The sequence below is a fragment of the Trichomonas vaginalis genome, chromosome VI (genome assembly GCF_026262505.1).
Source record: "Trichomonas vaginalis G3 chromosome VI, whole genome shotgun sequence".
NCBI classification, from domain to species: Eukaryota; Parabasalia; order Trichomonadida; family Trichomonadidae; genus Trichomonas; species Trichomonas vaginalis.
Genome location: NC_067208.1, coordinates 2,190,681 through 2,217,310, shown reverse-complemented (window position 1 = coordinate 2,217,310; position 26,630 = coordinate 2,190,681). Strand labels below are relative to the sequence as shown.

General features: G+C 31.1%; 13 protein-coding genes and 1 pseudogene across 14 annotated transcripts, besides 3 other annotated features; 12 read left to right on the top strand and 2 right to left on the bottom strand.

The window, feature by feature from the left end:
• Window positions 1-408: 408 nt before the first annotated feature.
• On the bottom strand, window positions 409-2,649 carry TVAGG3_0791650 (antigen BSP-related family; the record flags this gene model as incomplete). Its single annotated transcript, XM_001302269.1, has 1 exon — window positions 409-2,649. The coding sequence occupies one exon, from the start codon at window positions 2,647-2,649 to the stop codon at window positions 409-411; it is 2,241 nt and encodes a 746-aa protein (XP_001302270.1).
• A 640-nt stretch (window positions 2,650-3,289) lies between these two features.
• Window positions 3,290-5,911, top strand: TVAGG3_0791640 (antigen BSP-related family; the record flags this gene model as incomplete). The annotated part of the gene is made up of 1 exon (XM_001302270.1): window positions 3,290-5,911. The coding sequence occupies one exon, from the start codon at window positions 3,290-3,292 to the stop codon at window positions 5,909-5,911; it is 2,622 nt and encodes an 873-aa protein (XP_001302271.1).
• A 5,303-nt stretch (window positions 5,912-11,214) lies between these two features.
• Window positions 11,215-11,252: a mobile genetic element.
• A 1,176-nt stretch (window positions 11,253-12,428) lies between these two features.
• Window positions 12,429-12,465: a mobile genetic element.
• A 2,868-nt stretch (window positions 12,466-15,333) lies between these two features.
• Window positions 15,334-26,630: part of a mobile genetic element that runs on past the window's edge.
• Window positions 15,615-16,433, top strand: TVAGG3_0791610 (phage tail repeat-like family; the record flags this gene model as incomplete). Its single annotated transcript, XM_051246927.1, has 1 exon — window positions 15,615-16,433. One exon carries the CDS (start codon window positions 15,615-15,617, stop codon window positions 16,431-16,433), a length of 819 nt encoding a protein of 272 aa, XP_051082402.1.
• On the top strand, window positions 16,573-16,935 carry TVAGG3_0791600 (uncharacterized protein; the record flags this gene model as incomplete). The annotated part of the gene is made up of 1 exon (XM_001300018.1): window positions 16,573-16,935. One exon carries the CDS (start codon window positions 16,573-16,575, stop codon window positions 16,933-16,935), a length of 363 nt encoding a protein of 120 aa, XP_001300019.1.
• On the top strand, window positions 16,954-17,199 carry TVAGG3_0791590 (serine threonine-protein phosphatase family; the record flags this gene model as incomplete). The annotated part of the gene is made up of 1 exon (XM_001300019.1): window positions 16,954-17,199. The coding sequence occupies one exon, from the start codon at window positions 16,954-16,956 to the stop codon at window positions 17,197-17,199; it is 246 nt and encodes an 81-aa protein (XP_001300020.1).
• Window positions 17,204-18,052, bottom strand: TVAGG3_0791580 (uncharacterized protein; the record flags this gene model as incomplete). The annotated part of the gene is made up of 1 exon (XM_001300020.1): window positions 17,204-18,052. The coding sequence occupies one exon, from the start codon at window positions 18,050-18,052 to the stop codon at window positions 17,204-17,206; it is 849 nt and encodes a 282-aa protein (XP_001300021.1).
• On the top strand, window positions 18,125-19,280 carry TVAGG3_0791570 (phage tail repeat-like family; the record flags this gene model as incomplete). Its single annotated transcript, XM_001300021.2, has 1 exon — window positions 18,125-19,280. A coding segment is annotated over one exon (1,156 nt), but the record flags the coding sequence as incomplete, so codon positions are not given.
• TVAGG3_0791560 (uncharacterized protein) lies at window positions 20,307-20,708 on the top strand (the record flags this gene model as incomplete). Its single annotated transcript, XM_051246926.1, has 1 exon — window positions 20,307-20,708. One exon carries the CDS (start codon window positions 20,307-20,309, stop codon window positions 20,706-20,708), a length of 402 nt encoding a protein of 133 aa, XP_051082401.1.
• On the top strand, window positions 20,728-20,880 carry TVAGG3_0791550 (uncharacterized protein; the record flags this gene model as incomplete). Its single annotated transcript, XM_051246925.1, has 1 exon — window positions 20,728-20,880. The coding sequence occupies one exon, from the start codon at window positions 20,728-20,730 to the stop codon at window positions 20,878-20,880; it is 153 nt and encodes a 50-aa protein (XP_051082400.1).
• Window positions 20,900-21,484, top strand: TVAGG3_0791540 (phage tail repeat-like family; the record flags this gene model as incomplete). The annotated part of the gene is made up of 1 exon (XM_051246924.1): window positions 20,900-21,484. One exon carries the CDS (start codon window positions 20,900-20,902, stop codon window positions 21,482-21,484), a length of 585 nt encoding a protein of 194 aa, XP_051082399.1.
• On the top strand, window positions 21,531-22,594 carry TVAGG3_0791530 (uncharacterized protein; the record flags this gene model as incomplete). The annotated part of the gene is made up of 1 exon (XM_051246923.1): window positions 21,531-22,594. A coding segment is annotated over one exon (1,064 nt), but the record flags the coding sequence as incomplete, so codon positions are not given.
• TVAGG3_0791520 lies at window positions 22,690-22,801 on the top strand (annotated as a pseudogene). The gene has a single exon. A coding segment is annotated over exon 1 (112 nt).
• Window positions 23,820-24,680, top strand: TVAGG3_0791510 (uncharacterized protein; the record flags this gene model as incomplete). Its single annotated transcript, XM_051246922.1, has 1 exon — window positions 23,820-24,680. The coding sequence occupies one exon, from the start codon at window positions 23,820-23,822 to the stop codon at window positions 24,678-24,680; it is 861 nt and encodes a 286-aa protein (XP_051082397.1).
• TVAGG3_0791500 (organellar and viral DNA polymerase type B) lies at window positions 25,054-25,992 on the top strand (the record flags this gene model as incomplete). Its single annotated transcript, XM_051246921.1, has 1 exon — window positions 25,054-25,992. The coding sequence occupies one exon, from the start codon at window positions 25,054-25,056 to the stop codon at window positions 25,990-25,992; it is 939 nt and encodes a 312-aa protein (XP_051082396.1).

Here is a 26,630-nt window from a genome sequence, read left to right as displayed (position 1 = left end):
TCTCAACTTTGATGTCGTTTTGAATTATCAATGTTGTCAAGCCGTAATCGGAAACAAGTCCATTAGAATCGTATGATGTAACAGAACTGATTGACTGATCTTTCAAGATTTTGATCTGTGATGAAAGTTTGTAAACTGATGGAACTTTTCCAACCAAACAAACTAATGCATCATCTGACTTTTGAACCAATTCTTTGTTATTCAACAAATAATAAACAGGATGATCACTTCTTATTGTCAAAACTAAATCTTTGCAGCCATAAAATGCTGTTTGACTTATATATGTTATTGAATTAGTAATAGTAAATGATTTCAAGTTTGTCAATGCCAAACATCTGTCATTCAATGTATTTAGATTATCTGTAATATAGAATTCTTCAATTGCACAATTTTCAAAGAAAGAACTCGTTAGGAATTTGATGTTGGCAGATAATGACACTTTTTGAGGTTCTGACAACCATAAAACATTGAAGTAAAAACAGACCAATCTGCTATCTTTAAATCAAAATCTAATTCAGTAATTCCCATATTAGCGAATGTGAAATTACCATTACCTCTTGTTATTTGATTTGTTGGGTAAATAATCGTTGTCAATTTTGTACAACCATAGAAAACTTCAGCCCAAAGTAAAGTTACCATTGAAATATCAATAGCTGTCAAACTTTGGCAATTCTTGAAGCATGCTTTTCCAAGCTGGTTACATGATGATGGGATATTTATCTCAGCAAGTTTGATACAATTTTCAAAACATGAATATTTGATTGTCGTCAAACCATCAGGTAAAACAACTTGTTCTAATTGTGTACAGTTGTAGAACATGTTGTTGGGAAGTGATTTGGCAGTAACTGATGTGGAATACGTGAAATATCTTATCCCAGAATTATAAAATGAACATGTATCGTAGAACCTTGAAAAAGTGACATCTGACACTTCTTTATTGAAAGAAAACGCATTATCTTCAATCGTATTAAAAGTAAATGATGCGTCAGTGAAACTACCTGTAACGAGTGGAGAAACGTAATAAATTTTGTTGTTTCCTTTCAATATTTTATTTGCAAAACTAAAAACAGTGTTTCCTGTTGTGTCAAATTCAATTGGTTGTTTATTTCCTAATATCAAAGCTGCAGAGAACGTATTGGATCCTGCCATCAAAGAAATCCTAGTTAATGATTTGCAGTTCTGGAATTGGCCAACAGGATCAGATAAAACTAAATTCTTTCGAATAATCAATGAAGTGATTCCTGAACCATAGAAACAATAGTTTTCGATACGTGTGACTTGGCCAAGGTCAAAACCGTTGGAAAGAGCTGTATAAGCAAAAGAAAATTTTTTGAGAATCGTGTATGACGAAGGAAGTGTTACAGATTGCAAGGAAGTGCAATGACAGAAACATCCTTCTGCAATATTGCTGCCAGATGTCAAAACAACGGTTGTTAATGCCGTCATATTGGCACATCCGTAGTAATGAGCGTTTTTAAGTGAAAGCCATTCAATGACTTTGTTTCCTGCTAATGATCGTTCGAAAATTTGTGTCCCCGATGTTTTCAGATTAATAAATGGAGAGTTATAACAGGCCAAATATCCGATTTTTGAGATAACATTGCCTGAGAATGATAAGGTGTCTAATACTGGACAGTTTTCAAGTGCTCTGTCAAGTAAAATTGTGATGCCTGGAGCATTAATTGTCTTGAGTACTGAACAACATTTGAAGATTCCTTTCGGAAGAGAGGTTACTGAGGAATGCAATGTTGCTGTAACTAATGATGCACAAAATGAGAACAAACCGTCACTGTTATCGTAATTTATTCCGGAAACATCCAAACTAACACTTGTTAGCTTGTTACAGTAAATGAAAACGTTATTATTAAACGTTAAACCATTGATTTCAGTTACTTCTACAGTCTCAAGAAGAGAATTTTGGAAGGCATAATCAGAAACTGTCGTAACTTTCGAAAAATCAAAGGATTTGAGACCGGAATATGCAAATGCAAGGTTTCCGATAGCAAATGAAGTACCTTCGAAGATGAAATTCTCTAATAAATAACAATTTTCGAAACATTCTTGCGGAATTGTTATTGTTGAGGCAATGATCTTGGAAGTTTTAAGTTTGTAACAGTTCTGGCACATGGATCTCGGAAGTTTTGTGAAAGAACCTCCTAAAGTAAGGCTCTCAATTCCAGATCCATAAAATGGAGCTATTCCTAAAGATGCCAACAGTGTGGTTTCAATACTTTGAAGATTTGGGCATTTCTGGGATGCATAGTTATTAATTCTTTTGACATTATTAAGATTAATTGTTTTGATTAAAGAACCTGCGAAAGCCAAGGATCCAATTTCTTCTAAACCTTCATGTATATTAACATTTTCAATATTGGTGTTCTGATAGAAACCGAGTTTTGGAATACTTGTAACGGATGTAGCTAAAATATTAATATTTTTAACAAGTTTGAATCCTGGGAAGTCAGGAATAGTTGTAACAGTTCCTTGAATTGTAAGTGTTTGAAGTTTATTTGCCATAATTTGAATGACCATATCTGAGTTAAGGGTAAAATCGGCATCTTCTGATATTATAAAGACCTCGTTTTCAACCGAGTATGAGTCTGTTATAATTTCTCTTGATAGTAACTTAATAAAAACAGATCTAAACATAGGCAATAATTGTGAATATTCAATGAAATCATCGGATTTTGAAATTCAGAAAAATAAAAATATAATATATATACTAATGAAAATTAAAATTGGCTGTGGTTGAAAATTGTATGAACTTCAAACAAATTTTTGAATATTCAACACAATTTTTGTGCAAGTGTGGTTGGACAATGCGGGATCGTTCAAATCGGTGATAATACAATTCGATTATTAAAAATCTCCGAACGTTACAAAAAAATACTCGGATAAGGCTATCGAAATTGAAATGCTTTTCCTGTCAGAAAAATAACTTTGTTTCTCTCACAATTTAATTCTTGGCCATGACTTAGGATTTAATAGTTATCATTAATATTATGTTTTTCGCAATAAGAGTGATCCACAGTCATATTCGTCATTTTCAGAAATTCTTTTAAATTTGCTATTATCAGCCTGTTATCATGATTAGTTCTTTAACAACGATAATCTTTTCACTCCGAATTTCTGAAATATTCCTTACACGCTCAGAAAAAATAATCGTCCAACAATAATTTTGCTGACTGTATTCGATGGAAGATAACAAATTTTCTCGATAAGGAATTTGAAATTGACAGTAAAAAAATCAAGCCAATTTTTTCAATATTTCTGAGCGGTTTCAAAATAGATGAAAGCAACTTTATTGATTTCAAATCTTCTTTCTAGGACAATAACGCTTAATTCATATGCAGCGAACAGTAATCTAATCATTATCGATAATCCCAATGATTTTTCACTTGCAGATGAAATAAATTCAAAAATTATTTCTCAAAATATCAATTCAATTCTAATACAGAGTGGCGTTTCATCTATCCCATTGAGTTCATCATTTGCACCTTTTACGAATGTCAAAACAATCTTCCTTACTTCAAATTCTTTAACAGGAATTCCCGAATCCACTTTTGCTTCATGCGGGCTTCTTGAAGAATGCATCCTATCTACAACAATTACCACGGTTGGAGGCAATGCTTTTGCGTTTTGCCATAATTTAAAGTCGATTAACCTGAAATCAGTTCAAAATATAGGTATAAAAGCGTTCTTTGAATGCCATTCACTTAAAACTATAGAACTTAATGTAGTAATTAACCTCAATAACTATTGTTTCAAGAATTGTTATTCGCTTTCTAACGTTACAGGCCTCACAGGACATAGATCTACACTTGGATACAAAGTATTCCATAATTGCTGGAATTTATCTACTCTAAGAATCCATAATCAGCTGGCTTTGGCTAATGAAAATTATCAACCATTCATTTATTCAGGATTGAAAGAGATTACCATTGATTCAGGGGTGAATTTCTTGTTTACAGGTTGCAAATACCTCCAAAAGGTCACTTTCTCTGATTCTTGTCCTTTGACACAATTGAAATCTCATATTTTTGAAGATTGTTCACAATTATCAGTTGTAACATTATGTGCCAGTATTACATCATTAGAATCCTATGTGTTTGTCAATACAAACATAACAAGTTTGAATTTATTCAACGTAATTTCGATGAAACCATATTCATTATACAATACAGGCATCAAAGAGATCACAATTAATAAGAATATAAATCCATCTTTTAAGAATTATGTAGATCCAACAACTTCAGACTTAGATTCATTAGATCCAAAATTTTTTGACGACAAAAACATTGATGACTACAGTTCAAACAAATTTGGTTGTATATGCAATGAAAAGAACTTGAAGAAAGTCATTTTAGGATCAGATGTTACAGAGTTTACAATGTCACTTTTCATCAATGTCTCAATTTCACAATTTCAACTTATGAGTACTAATAACTTTGTTATTGAGAATCAAATGTTATATAACAGTGACAAAACATCATTAATTTCAAAATTTAATGACACAAAAACAGAAAATTATGAAATTCCAAACTCAATTCCTTCTGTCAAACCTTTCTCATTCATTTCATGCACAAACATCAAAACAATAACAATCCCAGACACACTAACAAATCAAGACTATTTATGTGCAGGAATGATTAATCTTCAAACCGCCAAATTTACATCTTCTCAAATTTCAAAAATTCCAAACGGATTCTTTTATTTATGTCACAAATTAAGTAGCATTGTTATTCCTGAATCTTCATCTATATCAGAGATTGGTGACTTATCATTTGCTTATTGTTTTAGTTTAGTTAATTTGATGAAGAATGATTTGACAAAACTTGGAAAAGGTTCATTTGTTTGCTGTGTCAAATTAAGTCAAATTTCTTCAGAAAAAATTACAGAAATTCCTGATTTTTGTTTCATGGGAATAACAGACACAACAAAATTCAATTTGCCTAAATCACAATCAATTGGTTATTGTTCATTCTATAAATCAGATTTGACTAAGTTTGATTGTCCTGAACAATTATTAATCATAAAAGATTTGGCATTCATGAATTCAATGAAATTAGAGACGATTAATTTTAATTCAAAATTGACAAGTTTAGGAAGTCAATCATTTGATAGTTGTTCATTAAAAGAAGTATTGATTGTTGAATCAATCAAGTGGATCTCAAACACATGTTTCGAAAATAATCCAGATATTTCATTCAAATTCGATGAAAATTCTATTTTTGGAGCAGACAACAAATGTTTTTACTATAAAAATAATGGATATCTTTTGTTCACATATGGAGATCAGACAGGAAAATTCGAAATCTCAGACAATGTTAAATATCTTGACAACAATGGATTGAGATTCAAAACAATGCAGAGTAGTTCTGATGAAGGCGGATTTTTGATTAATGCAGGTGTTACAACATTAGTTGTTCATCATAATGTTGTCAGCTTTAATACTGATTTAACGAATTTCCCTTATATAACAACACTTTGTTTTGATAGTTTTGCAATGTCAGACACTAAGAGCAATTCTTTATCTACATTGAATTTTTATAATCCATCTTTAGATTATTATGAATTAGCATTCCCAACATCTCCAACAGCAGCAACTGTTATTTATTCAGATTGTGTTGATAATGTCGACAAAACGATTGATCCAAACAGATATATCAAATCAGATGGTAAATATGATGAAGAATGTAATTCATCATATCCAGATGCATACATCAAAACAGAAGGAAAATTGACCACAATAAGTGAAGACAATGCAATTCTTCAACTAAATGGATACATAATTTCATTTGAAGAGCCTAAATCATATCGATTATCATCCATCGACATTATTTTGATTTGTTTTGTTTCTGTTTTAAGTGTTATCCTTATCATTACTTTTGTTTTGATTTCTATTTTATAAAGAATATTTTTTTAAAGATAATACTGAATCTTTTTCTCTAAATACTATAGATTATTTAGAAGTATCATTTATTTACGACGGAAATGTTTATGTTGATTCAATCTATGCATTGTTTTGTGCTTTTAAAAATCAATCGGCATAAAGTATACTTTAGATGAATGTATTTTTTTCTTGGATATTTTTAGCATATGCAATTATTGCTACATTTTTATGATTTTGATTTTGGGATAAAGAGTATGGATGTAGTATGAGAAAAGCCGGAAAGTGGTAAAGAAGAATATTTTTAAAGATAATGCATTATTCATACATAACTAAAGTAAAGTAACAATTGCATATGCAACAAGAAAACACGGATTGATTTTTAAAAGCGCAAATAATACCCAAATTGAATGCAAAATAAGCGTTTTTGTCCGCTTATTGATATTGTAGGAAAAACATTTCAAAATACTCTTGAGATTGGTTTTAATTTTCCAATCCGAAATCTAACTAAGGAGGATTTTTGATTAATGCGGGTATTACAACATTAGCTGTTCATCATAATGCTGTCAACTTTAATACCGATTTAACAAATTTTTTATTTACAATGACTATAAACAATTCATCTTTAGATCATAATGAAGACTCATTTCCAGCTTCACTGCCAGTGGTAACTGCTATTTATGCTGATTCGTTATCATTTGAATCAGAAAGGAAATTCATGATTCATATTTTGATGGACATTAAAAGCAAAAAATATCTTTTTTTAACAAACTTTTGACAAATTAATTTCTTTGGAGAGGTTTCATATGGCAATAACGGATTCAAGGACAATATTAGTGCTTTGCTCTGCTTCTAGAACTTTTTCATTGGAAACAGATAATATATTCAAAATGTATAATGGGATGATATTCATAAAACTGTACCAGTTGCTTAAATAAAAAATATACAAATATAAATATATATTTGCATGAACCTTATCATCTGTATAAAACATATAAGGTTCAAGGTAATTATATATTTTAACTTTCCAACAAGTAGAATTAATTGAATAATTTTGAAGATATTGAATTAGAATAGCTATTGGAATGAAAAATAATGCCACACATAGTTTTTTTCTTTTTGATAAATCAAGAAACTCTTTAAGCGTAGAAAAGATAAAAGTGATAGAAAGTATAATAAAACTCAAGCAATATATAGATGTGGACATATAAATTAAAGCATCTTTTTCAAATAATATACGATACAAATAAATTGCCATCTTTTCATTTTTTATGAATGATTGAATATATTGAATGAATGAAAGCAACACAAGTAGAAATAGTAATACGATCGATAAAATATGCAAAAATTTTCCTCCAAAAACTTTAAACATGATTAAAATTTTTGTGATTTCATTAAAATATAAAACTATTGAAAAAACCTGGAAAATATTAGCAACTTGAACTAATACATATGCATTTGATAATCCATTATTTGCAAACATGTGTAAAGGTGTTAAATATGAAAAAGAATTTATTAAACAATTCATAACTGTCAAGACACAAAACAAAGATCCCTTATCTATTTTAACTGACTTGAATTTATTTGCGTCAATGAGAATTGAAGTTAAAACATACATGAATGGAATACAAATTATTATTGAAATGATAAAAAGAACTAAAACAACATCATTATTGCATGTTGGATAATTAGACAGACCGCATCTAGATTTAATAACGCCAGCTAAAACAAGATTATAATTCATTTTTTTTTATAAAAAAGGGTCTATTGTTTAGATCATTTCTCAGAAAAATTGAGAGAAGATTATAAATTATCGGAAATATACAAATAAAAATTTTAGAATAAATTGAAAACATAATAGTATACTGCGAAAAAAATGATAATAAATTTTCTGATCGTAGTGTCGACCCCAAAAATCATACTCTTATTAAATGTTATTCCTTTTCCTATTCTTCATAAAGAGTTCATTCACATCAGATGAAGATGGTCTAACATCAGTTTTAGATGAGATACGCCAATTACGAAAGGAAGTTCAAGAGTTAAAAAAGATAATTCAAGAATTTCAAGATACACACGAGTATTCAGATACATTACCCAAATCAGAGTCTAATGGATAGAATTACCGTGGGACAACTCATCAAGGAGGTTATTCCGCATCAGGTTTTGGTCCAATGGTCCAAGCAGGAGTTTATCATCCTCCGCCAGAAAGACCTATAACAGCTTGAAATTAGGTAATTGAATAAAAATTCAATTTACTATCTTTTATATTATTTTTTCTTTAATCCACTCTCATAAGAATAAGACTTAACAAAACAACTTATTGATTAGGAAATCTGCATCGTATATTTATAGCATATGTCAAAGGCATACATATATAAATAATTTTAGATATAAAGTACTCACAAAATCTAGATTGAGAGGCGGTCAATGACTTTTGAGGGGAAATTAACGCATGGAATTTAATATTATTTAGGTTGATATTCTTGCTTATTATTTCAGAAAAAAATCTTAAAAATTTCAATATGAAAATTGAAAGCAATTCAAAAAAATTGCTAACATGTAAATTTTAATATCCTATGCATAATTTCATATTTTGAACATTTTTTATTTTTGTTTAAAACTTAAAATTTTGCGAATTTAATATAATTTATAAAATATAATACGTATATATATTTAAAATACACTAAATTTAATTGTTAATTGACGTTTTTGGGAATGAATTTTATCAAAACATGCCTGAATCCGAAAATTTGAAAGAACGAATTACACAATCATATATGTAGAATTCAAAATACAAACTTAAAGATTGTATACGTTTAAAATTATTCAGATTGTGTTTGATTTCCACTCATTCTGTTTCTTTTGAACTCTAACACTAACATTTCATGATGATTACATGATCCATTTATACATGGTTGAATTGTTCCAGATTCTACCAGAAAATCAATCCAAATTTCTCAATGCATTCATGTTGATTGGACAAAATTTAAAATTTATCAGCCTGTTTCCAGAGAAACTCATATATTCCCTAATGAAATGTAATTTTTGCTACATTTATTTCAATCAAATTTCAAAAAATTGACTGCAGAGCTTGAAAAGGTGATGAATCATGTTGTTATTAGATGTACATATTAGATTTACTATTTCCAAAAAATGCTCAAATTTGAATAGTTTTTAGAAAATTTGGAATTACACTCCTTACATTATATATAATTAAATGTTTAAATTTTATTTATTTTTCCCTTTTAATTTTATAACGTGCTCTATCAAAACTAACCTCTCAATTGAAGGCCACAAAATCTAAGTAGTGAGGGTACACAAATTTTGTATGGAGTACGGTTCAATTTTTGAGAGCCTCACTACTTAGATTTTGTGACTACCTTACTACCATAAACTTATATAAGTATTGACAAATAATTTTGTATTCAAGTTCAATCTAGATAGTAAAAGTTTAAATATATTGGATATACTATAGTTTACATAGTTAGGATTCCTAAGATGATAAACATTTCTCTAGAATTCCTAACATATTTTAATTTCCTCGATTTAATGGACAAAAATGGTTCATAGATAGGATCTTTATTTGATAATACGAATGAAACTGTAATACTTTTCATCTAATCTATTAATGATCTCTCTTATATCATCGATAAAATAAAATCTAAAATATTTTTCATTGATTCCCAATAAAATCAGTTTAGCCTAAGGGAGTTTGCTTTCAAATTACTATAATGATTACTTTCAATTATATTATTCACGAATTTCCAAAAATATTCCTTGGTATATTTTGCCAATTCTTAAATAAATGTTAAGAACTTTCTCTATATTAAGTTTGAGCAGAAACTGAGTTAAATTTAGGAATATAACTGATATTTAGATGTATATTTTGCCAATTTGAAATTACATCTTGTCAAGTACCTCCAAATTGAATTTTCGAGTTGGAGAAGATTTTTCTCCATACGAGATACTTATTCATAGTTAACTATATTAAGACTATATGTTAGAAAGAGAGATATTTAACTGTAAAATGTTTTGAAGACAATTTTAATTTAATTCGAACAAAAAATACATTAAAAATATACAATTATATATCTATTGAAATATTCAATTCTGATGAACTATCTTTAGGTGCCTCAGGAAGCTCTGTTCCTGTAGATAAAGTATTCATAATAAAAAGAGGTACGAAATTCATGATTCCATACCAAAATACATTATATCCCCATGATATATAGAAATAACTGTTCTTAAAACTATCAAATTTAGTGATGTAATCAGTGGTTCTTAGTTGGATCTCAAAATGAGAACCCCAAAATTTGGATGTAATGCAGATATATTGAACAATATATAAAATTATTGAGAAAGGTAATATGAATAAGCCTATTTTTAATCTTTTGAGCTTAGAATCATCGAGTAAATCTCTCGCATTTGAAAATATGAAGCCAATAGATAAAATAAGTACGCTCAATGAGAATATGATGATGACTATATAGAATAGGATATGTATATCACTAAATTTTCGTAAAAAAGATTCAATTTTCGTGTTTTCGAAAAATAAATAGATGTAAGTAAAAAAATGAGAATGCGCCTAAGACTGTCATTAACGAAATTGATAGCCAAGCTAAAATATTTCCGATTTTGATCTTGAATATGATTAAAATTTTCAATATGTCGTAAAAATAAAGAGTAATTGAGAAAGTTTGTAAGGTTCTGATTAGTAAAATGATGTATCTAACTTTGGTTACTGAAAGATCTGTAAAAAAATGAATATTAGTGCAATAAGAGATCGAAAATACTGCTTCATTAATAAAACTAATAAAGCAGAATTCAATTCCATGATCTAACTTCTTTTCTCGAGTAAATAGTTTCTTGCGTAGTTGAACAATACAATTATATGAATAAGGTAAGCAAACGAAAAGAGATATGATGAAAAAAGCCATACTAAAATATAAATTACAATCAGGGTGAGTTGAGAAATTGCATCTTGAGTTTATCATTCCTCCAATTAAGAGGGAATTTGATGAAGCGCTCATTTCTAAAAAAAATTGTTTTTGAGCCATCTTAATGAATTTTGTATATGATGATATATATAAAAATACTTCACACTTGGTTGTAATAAAAAAAATTGAATGAATGTCAAAATGGCAAATTTTATATCTTACAAGTGAAATAGATTAACAAACATAAATAATTTTTTTTGAAAATTTCTCAGATTGAATAGTTTACAAAGATTTGATGGTGGAAACTTATCAATGAATTAAGAGCTGTTAAATTAAACAACGTACTAGATTCGTAATGTACGATGTGTGCAATAAGAAATATTCCATTGTTGTAAACAGAAATTCATCAAAAGTGACACCTCAGAAAAGCTAAAATATTGAATTTTTGGAACTTTTGATAGAGCACGTTTTTAAATATTAATTAAAGTAAATGTATATTTTGTAAAGATTCTTTTTAATAAAAAATAAAATTTTGAAGAAGAACACAAAATCTTCTGAAAAATAATATCACATAAACTCATATTATTTTCTAATATATAACTATTTTATATAAAAATCAAATTCAATGATCTTAAAAGCGAAGGATAAACCTCAAAATTTACGAATATAATGAGTGGGAATATAATGCTTATCTATCATAAAACCACATGAAATATCAATTTTTGCTTTACGCCTAATTTTTGACGACAATTAGCAAAAAATGTTAAATGTTAACACTCAGTCCATTTGAATATGAAAAATAAAATTGACTTTGATTAAATGTTTTTATTTATCATGCAATTCTTCTTGCGACCAAAGATTTGAATAAAAGTTCAAAAAATAAGATAGCTTAAAAAATAATATACGGTAGTGTTTACTAATAGATGAATAGTATATAAATTCTATTAAAATGGATTTGATCCAAAAAAAATATAAAATTTGATCATAAATAAAATCGTTTTAAATTACTTCTTCATTTAAATTATAACAATTATTTTTGGTTTTATATTTTTTTGGATCAAATCCATTTTAATAGAATTTATATACTATTCATCTATTAGTAAACACTACCGTATATTATTTTTTCAGCTATCTTATTTTTTGAACTTTTATTCAAATCTTTGGTCGCAAGAAGAATTGCATGATAAATAAAAACATTTAATCAAAGTCAATTTTATTTTTCATATTCAAATGGACTGAGTGTTAACATTTAACATTTTTTGCTAATTGTCGTCAAAAATTAGGCGTAAAGCAAAAATTGATATTTCATATGGTTTTATGATAGATAAGCATTATATTCCCACTCATTATATTCGTAAATTTTGAGGTTTATCCTTCGCTTTTAAGATCATTGAATTTGATTTTTATATAAAATAGTTATATATTAGAAAATAATATGAGTTTATGTGATATTATTTTTCAGAAGATTTCATTCTATATGCCTATGAAAAGTACTCACAAAACTAACTTTTTCCTAATTATAATTAAATCTAGAATATTGTATTATGCTTAGTATTATTTCATTTTTCTCATTCAATTTAGAATTTACAAATGTCAAAAAATTGAGAGCTGTCACTTTTGATGAATTTCTGTTTATTACACCATAATTTCAACAATGGAGAATATATTTTCAAAATAATTTTCTATCAATTAAATTTCTACTGAAAGTTGTAATTCTATTTTATTGTCTTTATCTGTATCCAATGATTCTGATCCAAAAGAAAGTATGTACATAAGATATAATGGAGTAAGGTTCATTATGCCAAACCAAAGTGCATTGTATCCCCATGACATATAGAAGTGATAGTTTTTAAATTGTTCAAAGCCATTGATAAAGTTATCAAAATTAAGATTGATATCATAAAAGGAGTTCCAATAAATAGATCCATATATGAGATACTGTGCATAATAAAGAAATAGTGTGCATGATAATATGAACATTGCAATTGTAACTCTAAAAATTGTTGAATCTTCGAAAAATATTTTTGCTCTCGAAAACAAAAATGCAAATGATAAAACTAGAAAGCTGAGTATAATCAAAATCAAGACAATGTAAATTAAATAGTTTGTAGTTAAATTAAATTTTTCAATATAAAAGTTAATATAAGAGATAGTAGCTTCGACTCCTAATAGAATCATTAATATAACTGATATCCAATAGAAGATTTTGCAGAATTTGACTTGTAAAAGAATTAGAATTTTCAAATTATCTCTGAAATATAAAATAAAAGAGATAGGCTGCAAAAACCTAATTAACTGTATCAGATATCTAGTTTTTGTCAATGCTAAATCGCTGAATATGTGCAAATTTGAGCAAAACGCGATTGATAAAATTACTTCATTGATAAGACTAACCATGCAAAATATTATAATGCAATCATATTTTTGCATATTATTGACCATGTTTTTACGAATTTGTGCCACACAACAGTATACATATGGCAAACAAATAAAAATAATTAAAATAAAGAATGTCAATCCAAAATGAGTATCGCAGCCAATATAATTAGAGAAGTTGCATCTTGTACTTATCATTCCAGCTACCAAAATGCATGGTGATGCTTGTCCCATTATGAAACAAATATTGAGGAAATAATGACAAAATTTCATTTCAAAATTTGAGATGGATTTTGACAATATTATGACAAATGAATTCAATGTTATAACCATAATATTTCTTTTAAAATTGCAACATATACATTATTTCTTGATTTTAATGAAACTGAGACTATATTAATAATTGTTGCATTGTCTTAGTTACCTGTTAGATTTCACTCTCATTTTAGAAAAATGAAAAGAGAGTAAGATTGAATTTAACCACAAATCAATATTTTACATTTTTACTATCATTAATCTCCTTTAATTAAATCATTTAATGCAAGATGATTTTATCCAAAAGCTATTTTGGTTAAATATGGTTTACATTATATACAATTCATTATAGAAATACACACTATGATATTTTGTAGTGATTTTATCAATTGAATAAGTTCAATTGTGAGAGTTGGGATAATCACATCACATTAAATATGGTTTTCATACTGTTATTAGCATTTAGTAGTTTGAAGAGAGGAAAGATGGCATTGGATGATAACCAAATTCATTCCGAATTAATGAAAATTCATAATGATGTCATCAAGTTAAAAAAGGAAATAAGAAATATTGGTTTGAAAATCCTTGCTTTCAGGCAGATAAAAGAATCAAATCAAACTATCTCAGGGAAGAAAGATATCCAGAATCTGTCACAAAATCAAAAAGAGAATTTGGAGATATGGTTCTATTGTAATTGCATATCCAAAATTGGGGAGACAGAGATAAAATAGATGAAATTTAATATATTTCTTTTGCTAATGAAAAACTTTTTTACATTGTAATGAAAACTTGTAATGAAAGTAAAAATATCCTATCTGTAATCAATACAGAATTTCGAAATGTTTTACAGATATCGTCATACTTATAAACAATTATACTTTCATAAGTTAAATCATTCTCAAAGTCATTCTTTTCATCAACAACAATTAGATTGGTATATTTGCCTTCTTGGTTTGTATACCTTAGTTCCGGAAGGTTACAATTCGAAAAATACATGATGTCATTCAAGGAAGAAACATAAGCAAACCATACTCTGAATATATTATTAGCAAAACTACAATAACTGCAATTGAGAGTAACATTCCAAGTGAGGAATATCGAATGATAAAAGTTGTTCTCAATAGCATTAGAATATCTTATAAAGTAGATTGAATTTCCTTCTATCAGAATCGTATCTCATTAATATTTCATGAGATTGATTAGTTTTAGTTAATAAGCAGAAAAGTATATTATTAGTAGGAGCGGATGAAATAACATAAAAGCCACCCCAATAGTAGCATTGGTTTTTCGTTATATTATTATCTTTTAATAAGATCCGGCCACCTTGAAGGACAATAGTGCCGGTTGTAGAGGACGTTTGATGATCTATATCTGGTCCGCAGTTCGCAATAGTAGAAGAGACTAATTTATTATTAAATTCAGCTTGTTTTGTGATTATTATATGGCAGCTTTGGCCTGCATTATTTGTTGATATACTAGAAAGGTATAAAACTTTATTTTGAAAGCATTCGCCTTTTGATGAATATTGAACGGATCCGCCTCTCTCGTTAGATGAGCATTCAGAGAAGCAGCAAGTATCAACATTTAACTTATTTTCATTGCTTGTTGAGGATATCTTAAGACTACTTCGAGAATTGAAATCTTTAAAAAAAGAATTATAAACTAAATAACTTTTCGATGTGGTTCTAAGTGGCCCTTCCTTGAACGCATATACGGTTCCATTGAAGTCTTGATTGATTAAATATGAGTCATCCGTTATGTTATGTTCATAAAATCATTGAAAATAAAATGTCAATTTTTGATTTTCAATGGCACCCACTCCCAAAAAAAAAGTCGATATTACTTTCATAGTATTCAAGTCTCTTTTAATGAGTGAAAAAAAAAAAAAAAAAAAAAGGTAGTGGGGCTTCCAGGCACTTCGTGCCCTCTAGCCCCGAAGATGTTTAGTATAAATGAAGTTTTTATTCGGAAAATTGTTAGTCTTCTGGTGTGAATTCGGAGGACTCTTCTTCTTCCTCCATTGCTTCTGGGAAGAAGCCTTCTTCTGGGTCGAAAACATTATATAATGTTTCACTTTTCACAAATTATATATGTTTTCATGTTTTGTCACTTTTCTGTCACTTTTCAGGAAAAAACATTTTTATTATTATATATAAATGAATTTTACAAAACCACCGTTACCGTTCTTTGGAAATAAGAGTAAATGTAAAGATATTATATTGAGAGAACTTAAGAAACTACCGAATGGTCTAACATTTGTAGATTTGTTCGGTGGAAGTTTCTATATATCTCATTTATGTCATACCGTATTTCCTGACTCAAAGATTATATGCAATGACTTCGACAACTATATGGACCGTCTCAAACATATTCCAGACACAAACAACATATTGAAAGAGTTAAAAGAAAAGATACCTATAGGTAAGATGGAACGTATACCATTAGATAAGAAAAATATTGTGAGAGAGGTTTTGAAAAAAGCAGAATATATAGACTGGGATAGTATATCTGCTAGACTATTATATAGTGGTTCTATAAGAGTTCATGACATTGAAACACTTATGTCAAAAGTTTTATATCTTAACTATACAAATGTTTTCAAAGAGGACATAGATAAATATATTGAGGGTATAGAGTTTGTGAGATGTCATTGGACAGAGTTGTATGAAAAATATAAAGACAAGGAAAATGTTTTCTTTATAGTGGACCCGCCGTTCTATAACACATGGGATTTTCAATACCAAGTAGACTGGACTTTGAGAGACTCTTTAGAAACTTTAGACGTTATACATAACCATCCATGCTTTTACTTTACATCCGATAAAAGTGGTTTAGAAAGTGTCATGAAATGGCTAGAAGATATAAACGACTATGAGTTTAGATATGACAAGATAGAATATGAGAGAGGTCCTATAAACTGGAGAAAGTGTCATAACAAAGAAATTTTATTAGTAAGTAAATGTGGTTTGAAATAGGACTACTTGTTTTAGGTTTTTTCCATTGTGTCATTTATTTATTTGACGTGGCAGAAAAGTACAGAGAATATGAAGATGAACCAATGCCTGCAAATGTTCAGTATATGTACTCGTAAGAGATATTTTTATCTAATATTAAATGGACGCACAGAACTTAGCGAATGCACAGCAACCTGGACAACCAAACCCAGAGAATATTCCAAATGAAGTTAGAATACAAACTGCAATGGCAAACTATGGTCAAGTGCCAACAGATGTACAAATGCAAACTGCCATGTCAAATGACGCTGCGTTAGGTTTGCCACCATGGTATGCAAATATGAGATGGAAAGAGTTTTATACAAACCCTGAAGTGGGATATAAACAACTTTATGCAGATGACGCGAACACAGGAGTTGACCCAGAATATGTTTTCTACCAGAGGAGAAACAGAATGTATGAGCTCCAGTTAAAGAATGCTATGGAACTCAACAGGAAACATAAGAGACTAGGCGGACATTAGATTTTTACATATAGTAAAATGGGTTTCTTCAGTAAGATAGGAAACTTCTTTCGAAATGTTGGAAGAGGTATATGGAATGGAATAAAAAACGTAGGAAGAGGAATTTGGAACGGAGTCAAAAATATTGGTAAAAGAGTAGGTCAGTTCGTTGGTATTATACCTAAAGACCCTGAACCAGAAGAGCAAGCTCCTGTTATACAACAGCCTGAACCTGCACCACAGTCTAGTTGGCAACCAAATCCAACACCACAACCGGTATATTAAAAAATTATATTTTTACCGTTCGATAGTAGTTGTATATGAAACTAAGTTCTAAGTAAAACACATGGTATAATGGAATTATTCTTTTTCTTCCATCTGTAGTAAACCATACTTGAAAGTCTGAAATACTTCCACTTGGTGGTTCGTATAACTTTGTAGGTTTTTCGTAAAAATCATTTGCCAAGCATAAGAAAGAGTTTTGGGCGCCAGAAAATGAAGCATGAACAATAATAGCAGCTGGGTCGAAAACATCTTTAAATAAATATGGTTCATCTCTTGCATATCGACTGTAAATATTTGCTAAAGGAAGTTCGACTTTCTGATTTAACATTCTTTGCAAATAATACCATGACATTGCAGTGAATTCTGTATATATTTGTTCGTCTTTCTTTGGATTGTCTTCGTAGATTTGAAATGACACTTGTGAATTTTGTTTGTCATATACAATTCTCACATAAAGTGTGCTCTCGGTATTTGCATATTCATCAGCATATTTTGCATAACATGAATTTATTTTATCTTCTATATTTTTTAACGCAGTCTGTAGAGAAGATGAAAGGTCAACTTGTATTAGCTCAATTTCTTCCCACATTTTTCGTTTCCCTTCAGATATATAATCTATATGAAACCTTACAATAAATGGAAAACTTTTATCTTCTACAGACACAAACTTCATTCTACGAAAGCCAATAGCTTTTGTGACAGATGGGTCTCTTAGCCATCTTAATGGGTAGTCAAAACGATAGCCTTCATGCTTTACGGTCTCTGTCTCAAACTTTTGACCGACATTAGTAAAAAGTTCATCTAATGGTTTAGTTGTAGCAACTCTTGAATTTTCTTTTTCTATTGGAAGCATATTTTATCTAGAATAAAAATGTCAAATGAAACAGCGTCTATGAGAGAAATACAACACAACCGACAACTCATTATGCAAGCTCTAAATAAGAACACAACAAACTTTTCAAACTATTCTAAGATATCTGAGTCATTGAAAGAAGGAAACTTAAAACTGACATTAAACCCAATGACAGATGAGTTTCTATTTCAAGACAAGAAGAACAATACTGTCTGTATAAATCCAACAAAAGGAACTTTAAACGAGAAACCTATAAATGAACTTCTTTTGAAAGCAGATGTTGACAACAAAGCTGACAAAGAATATGTAGACGATGCAATAGCAAAAGAAGAAGAAAGAGCTAACAATGCTTATGCAACAAAAGAACATACTCATCCTGAACTAGCAGACAAAACATATGTTGACAATAAAATGTCAAGTGAAGTGACAAGAGCTGAAAACGAATATTCTAAAAAGACTCATATACATTCTATATCTGATATTACAAACTTACAAGAAACCTTAAACAGTAAAAGTGCCGTTGGACATACACATACATCTTCTGAAATAACAGACTTAAACGTTAGCCTTGAAAAGAAAGCAGACAAGAACCATACACATGATTTCTTCACAACTGTTGCTATAGAAAGTATTGAAGGAACGGTTGAAGAAACTGGTGGGGATGCATTATATTGTAAACCTCCTAACTTTCCACAAGGTTTAACATCGGATGACGACATAACGACGATGAGAAACATTAGATGTAAAGATGTTTATGTCATGAAGGATGAACATAATATTAAATTCACTGCTCAAGATTTATATGACAAGAAAGCAGACAAAACAGAGCTTCAAACATTAAAGACAGAAATGCTTCAAACATTATATCCTATAGGCTCTATTTATACGTCAATGAACTCTACCAGACCAGAAACAGTTTTAGGTTTTGGAACTTGGACTCAAATAGTCGACAGGTTTTTGTATTGTGCAAACTCTTCAAAGGAAACAGGTGGAAGTAAAACGATTTCAGGTGAAAATTTACCTGCACACAGTCACTACATAGATTTAAGTACATCTCAAGCAGGTTGGCATAAGCATAGATATTGGGATTGGTCAGCAATGACAAAAGGTAAAGGATATGATGTTAAAGACAACGTTAAGTTTGCTATAGATTGTTACTGGAGTAACACTGAGGGAGGAGGAAACCATACACATCGCGTTACAGGATATACGCAAACAACGGGACAAAGTAAAGACTACATGCCACCTTACATGACAGTTTACGCATGGTATAGAAATGCTTAGTCGTCATTTTCAACTTCTTTAGCATATTCGTCAGGAGTTGTCTTATATTTGTTAGGAACTGTCTTTGAAAGTATACCACCTTGAACTTTGACAAGTTTGAAACGAGGTCTGACAATAGTAGTTTTATCTTCTGCTTGCAGTCTGTACATTTTGCCATGTTTGCCTAAAACTTCATAATATTCTCTTGTATACTTTCTTCTATTTTTACGAACACGAATGTGAGTACCTGTCGGGTTCCCATTGTTGTCATAGTCAATAGTATTTTCATATGGGTCGCGTTTAGGTATTTCTATTTTTACTTTGTCACCTTTCTGAAGTTTGAAGCCCGGCATTCTTTCTTGTTTGTCTCTTTTGACTAAATTATTAAATATATAGTCTTTCTCTAAGTCAGGGTGTTTTTCATTTCTTCGGGGAGTGGTTTCCCAAACCTTTTTGTTTACGGCTATTGTAAATATTTAAAACTTGTCTCATCTTTGCCATGGAGAAGTGTCTATATTTGTCGTCATATGACATTTCATTTGCTTCACCACCTTGTGGTTGGTTTAAGTCTCTTAACATTTTTATACAACCGTCAATGACACCAAGAGCAGAATGGTTTTGGTCGACAATGAAATATTGGTTTACATTTTTTGAACGCAGATAGTTTTTACATCATCTGATTTGAAAGAACTTTCACAGTCAGATGTCAGTTTTGTTGGATGGTATTTGTCAACGAATATTGTCAAAGCTGCTAAGATATCTAAAATAGCTTTGGACTGTAATGGTATGGCTTCACAGTATCTTGTGTTTTGACCAACAAATATTAGCCAGTATGGTGGTCCATCTTCTCTATACCTCGGAATGTTTTCCAAGATATCCATAAACCAAGCATTTGGTGTTGAACTAAAGATTTTTATCATGAGTGCTTTCTTTGTTGCTTTAGAAACATAGGGGTACTTGTTCGGATTCGTCATTTTTTATCCTATAAGAAATGGGTTTATTTGGCGCATTAGCAGGAGTTGCATCCAGATTTTTGCCCGCAGTTGGAACAATAGCCAGAGGTGTATTTGGAGTTGGAAGGAAGATTTTGAGTACATTAGGTATACTTAAAGAGAAAGCACAACCTATTATACAAACTGTACAGAAAGGTTGGGATGTAGCACGAGATGCAACAAATCTTATTCCAAATCCTGAAACAAGAGGAAAAGTTCAAGGATGGATGGACAATGTAGGAAGACAAGCAGGAAACTATTATAACAAAGCAAATGACTACTATAACCAAGCAGGACACTATATGGACCAAGGTGAAAGATTCTTTAACAGAGGATATAACCATGCACAACAATGGGTAAACAATAACCAACCTCAACCGCCTCAAACGTGGGGAATGTAAAGTTTTTTACTGAGATGAAATGAACAATACAGCATTGAGACAAATGGGTTCAAGATGGATTTGTCGACTTCCAGCAGTTACACAACGTGTTTGTCAAGTTCTTCCTATACCTCAGGAAGTTTTAGACCGACTTAAAAAACAACAACAACCAGTTGAAAACAAACCAAACTAAAATTTTTTACTGAGATGAAATGACCGAAGAAGTTGAAACGGTAGATTTGACACCACAAACAAAAAGTTCAGAACCATTGTCAAAACCTGTCAAAGAACTTACAGATGAAGAGAAAAATTCAATAATAGAAAGTGCCAGGTCTGGAAATACAAACCCTAACTATAAAGTCACTTTTCATAGAAATGGAACGGCTAGTATCTCAAAAAAGAAACAGACTCTCACAAATAAAATATTGAAGTCTGAAGGAGCTTTCGAGACAACAGATGGAAAAGTTTACTTCACTGACCAACAGTTCATTATAGAACATCTCATTGACTTAGAGTCGAAATATTCTAAACTTTACAACAAACACAAAAAGTTGAAAGGAAAACAAAAACAAATGGCATATGATATTTATGAAGATGTTGACGACACAACTGTTCCTGCAGGTGAGGTAAAGTCAGAGGAACCGAAAAGTGACGAAAAACCGATAGAAGAAGAAAAACCAAAAACTGAAGATAAACCAAAACCAAAGTTTAGTTTCCAAACTAAACCAAGTCAACCTTCATTAGCTGGTATGGGTTGGCGTCAAAGACTTATGGCAGCAGGCGGTTATGTAAAGTAAAGAAAAAAAATATTTTTTTATTTTTATAAAAATGCCCCCATATAGAATGGATAGAAAGTCTGCTAGAATAAAAGCAGAGTTGCAAAGATATGGTTGGAGAGTTTCGAAGAAGTTTAAATATAAGAAAGGAAGACCCATAAAAGTCTATGACAAACTGGCTGGTCTTCGCTACGAAATGGATTTGGAAACAGCACGTGCAAATTATCCAAACAGACTAGAGAGGTTAGAAGAAGAACGTCTTATGGACATGCCTTTCGATGTTAGTGAACCTCAAGTTGAAGGACACGACGGCTTTGCCAGATTCTACTGGAAACATGACGAACAATTGCATCCTTTGAGAAGGAAAAAAGGTAGTGCAGAGGATGGTCATGCTCCCATGGAAAGAACAAGATATGCATATGAAAAGTACCGTGAAGTTAGAAGTCAAATTACATCTGGTCGAACTTTTACAGTAAACTTTGACGAAGGAAAGAACAAAGAAGGCTTCATGGGTGTACTTGCTGCAATTCAAGACGGAAATAAGAAAGGACACAATCTCAGATTGACCATAACGGATTTGGATGGTCACATTTACTATGCAAATGGCAATGAACAAACAGCTGCAAAACTTCTTGACGCTTTCAAGACTACAAAGAGAGAACAAATGGTTGACTCCGACTCAGACATTTTGAATGCAATTGAAGGAATTGCAAGTGTCAAGTTCGAATGGTACCAACCTAACCCTCAAGCAGTCAGACAACATGCTGGATACTTTCCGTTCATAAATAAGTCTGACATTGACTTGACAAGGTATGGAATTTACAATTCAATTGAAACAATTGTCAATGAACCTTGCATTCTTACATGTCTCAGGAACTCTGGTCTTGTTTCAGAAGAGAAGATGAAGTATCTTGAGTCATGTGTGAAGACAAGGTACATTCTCAGAGGTCAATTGGCAAAAATTGCACCGTTGGCAAATGTCAATATCCGAGTCAACATACCTACAGCTAAAGGTTCTTCACATGACGACTATGTTGTTGAGTTCAATTTACCATGGTTGAAGATTGTAATTGTCCACAACCACTTCATGTTGAACGAAAGTCTTACAAACCCATTGTTCGGAAAAGGCAAGTGCAACATTGTCAGAGCTGTAAACATTCTTTTCGAGAAAGGTTTGTTGGAACCAATTCCAGATGACAAGCTGACAGAAACTTTTGTACCAAAAGACGAAACAAACTTTTCATTGTTAGCAAGACCAAAAGTTGTTCCAGACAAAGTTCTAGTACAAAAGAAGTACACAATTCCACAAGGAGTTGGATTGTTCGGATACCAACCTGAACCAAAAGAACTTCCAATGAGGTTGCAAGAACTTCAAGATGCTATAAACAAACTTCCATTGAGACATCCAATTGACGTCAAATTGTATTGGAGAGCTTCTGAGTTAGGTCAGAAGGTTTTATATGAAACAGGTTGCTTCGACGATGTTTATGAGATAACAGGAGAAGTTTCTCAGAAGATAAGAGACTCACTTGAATTTCCACAAACTGGACCAATTGGTTGCGACAAGTTCGACTCAAACGAAAAGATATACTATGTCGACCTTAACGCTGCATACATGAGGTTTGTCCAATATATTCCGACTGGAATTCCAAACGAAGATGGTGAGTTCCCGGGAAGGAACTATACAGTTGGAAAAGTCATACAACAACTGTATGATATTAGGAAAGCTTCAAATCCCAAACTTGCAATGACACTCAAATTGCTTATGAATTCGACATGGGGATATTCCATTAAAAAACCTCAAGAGATGAAGAGTAAACATTATGAGAAGGTCGACAACTTTGTTGAAAGGTTTTCTCCTTTTGTTTTGAAGTACGAATTCACTCAAGGTCAAAGTGGCTTAGTAACCACATTAAAACCTATTGTCGAACATTGGTCTTACCCTCAGTTCGCAAAGGCAGTCCTTGACAACTACAACAAATTCTTCTCCGAAGTCAAATCGAAAGTTGTGGTTTACTATGAGAACATTGACGCACTCATGACGAACGAAGAAGGGTACAACAAACTCATTGAAATGGGCATGGTCAGTGAAAAGATGGGCTGTTTTAAGCTAGATAAGGTATTTTCCGAAGTTCATGTCCTCTCCAAGCGTAAGTACTGGGGTATACTTGAAGACGGCACAGAAATAAAACATTGCATGAAATAAAAAATTTATTTTTAAAAAAGTGACATTTTTAAAATTTTATTTGAAATGTACGCTGAGTTTGTTGGAGAAGACCGTTGGGAAACTTGTTTGTTAGATGAGAAATATGAAATGGCATACCATTTTAAAACAATATATTTTTACATATATTAAATGCTTCAGGTTGAAAAACAAAGAACAAAAGTAGCAGATACAAAACCGTTAGACTATATCTTTACAAATGCTGGTAGGACTATTTCAGATGAAGAAATTTCATCCCGAGTATACAGGTTTGACTATCCAATTCGTTGGCTTCAAAGTCCTTCAGATGCAAAGGCAATAGGATTTAGAAGAGTTTTGTTTTCAAATAGAACTAACGCATTTATGTTCGCAGTATATTTTCATGGGCAGTATAAAGGTTCTGATGGTCTAATAGACAAATTTGACGAAATGAGAATCTTTACAGTTCGTTCAGACGAAAGTCTTGAGAAAACTCTAAATGACTTTCAAACTCAAATGAACAAATATTATTGGGAATTTCAAGAAAAATACGACTCTTTACTAAATGGAACATACTATCTGAAACTAGAATATGACAAGATGAACTCCGCCGTTTCATTTCAAAAGATTGAAATTAACCCTCCAAGAGGTACAGAGTTTTTATTTTGGGAAGTAGACAAACGTTCTTGGGCACAATTTCTTCGGTTACTAAACCAGAACGAACCATTACCACCAGATGGTCCATTTAAATTTATACTTCCACCAGCAGATTTGACAGTTTATAGAAACGTGTTTGACCCTCAAAATGTTATGTGTCATGCAAGTTTCAGTTCAAGCAACAATAGTTTTCTATGTATTGGTAAGGACTTTTATGACTTTGCTTCTAAATTCTACGAACCACCTAGTAACAGTTTCTCTGACTTTCAAGTTTGGTTCACAACAAATGGTGTGCAACATATTATTCCATTGTACTATGACTTTTATCTCGAATTGTCTTTCATATATAACTACGGAAAAGTGCTGAAAAAGTATTGAAAAATAATGTTTAGGTGAAGAGGTGAGATCTCACCTCTTTTTTCACCTCTTTTCTCACCTCATGAATTTGTCAAAACTTCTTCGTAATGAGTGTAAAGGACCCAAAAATATAATTTAGGGTAGAAGGTTAGATCTAACCTCTTTTCTAACCTCTTTTCTACCCTCTTGAATTTGTCATGATTTCATCGTACATGTTTTGTCAAGACTTCTTCGTAATGAGTGTAAATCAGACAAAAATATAATTTAGGGTAGAAGGTTAGATCTAACCTCTTTTCTAACCTCTTTTCTACCCTCTTGAATTTTCATGAATTTTCCCGAAATAAAAAATAAAGTTAGTTTTATTTTTTTTATTTTTTTATTTTGTATAAAAGACATGATTTCAACAATCGGCACAACAACAATTCAAACAACAGCACCAAACTCGTTAGTCATGAATCCAACATCTATGTTAGTAGAGATGAAAAGCTTCATTCCTTCTTCATATACTTTTGAAACAGAAATCCAGAAGATAAAGCAAGAACTTTTAACAAGCAATTTAGACTGTAGTGCGAAAGATGAAACAAATGAACAGTATCTTTATGAAATGCAGGACCTCATCGACCATTTACCCAAATTGCCTGAAATCCAACAACAAAAACTCACTATTCCCGAATTCGACGAAATTGAAGTCAAAGCAACTGACTCAGTAGAAATAAAGAAGTTCATTCGTAAGGTAAACTATGAGTTTCTTGGATTTCATTGCAACCATAAGGTTATGGACAAAGATTGCGACATGGTATATAAGAACATCTCTGACATATATAAATCTGGGGAGTTTAAGACCTACGACAACTTTGTTTCGTTAGTTGCTGAATGTGTATGGCAGATAAGAGATAAAGATAGAAGAGGTAAGGTATGGAATGAACAAATAAAACCAGCAGCTTTTGCGTTAAAGAAAACCATTGACGCTTTAGTTGTTTTAGCTGGTTTTATTTCAATGTATAACGCAAAAATGAACCCGCAATGTTCTAAATGTAAAGCAGCAATTAGGAAATATAACTACTCCGTCAAAGAGATAGAACGTATGAGAAACGACTATGCAGATTTAAAGAAAGAAGCAGAAAAACCAGCAGAAGATAAAATGAACATGTTAGAATTTCTGAACAAAAACTATCCAACAGCAGAAGATTTCCTTCTATCTGACGTCAAGAAGAAATATAAAGAGACTTTCGGCATAGTTAAAACATTCGATGTACTAAAAGAAGAAATAGAAGCTACAAAACTGTTTAGAGTCTCACGAATTCATAACGTTTACCATGTGAAACGCTTGTGAAAAAAAGAGGTTAGAAAAGAGGTTAGAAAACAGGTTAGATCTAACCTTCTACCCTAAAATATATTTTGTGCTGAATTCCGTATGAAAATCTGAGTAAAATAATTTTTAGGGCTTGTGTCAAACCGTTGAGTTTTCACAAAATTTAAAAAATAACGTTTACCATGTAAAACGCTTATAAAATAACTGGGGTAGAAAAGAGGTGAGAAAACAGGTGAGATCTCACCTTCTACCCTAAAATATATTTTTATTGAATTCAGCAACAAAAATCTGAGTAAAATGGCATAAGATTGCTTCCCGAGGAAAACCGAGAGAAGAGATTCCGTATGAAAATCGTAAAAATTGCGAGTAGGTAAGAAAACGTAGTCGCCAAAACTCTATGAAAATCGTGAAAATTCTCTAGAGCGTTTTTTTTCGGTCTTGCATAAAACTCATGAAAATCAGTGAAGAACAGCGAGTACGTAAGAAAACGTAGTCGCCAAAACTCTATGAAAATCATGAAGAACAGCGAGTACGTAAGAAAACGTAGTCGCCAAAACTCTATGAAAATCATGAAGAACAGCGAGTACGTAAGAAAACGTAGTCGCCAAAACTCTATGAAAATCATGAAGAACAGCGAGTACGTAAGAAAACGTAGTCGC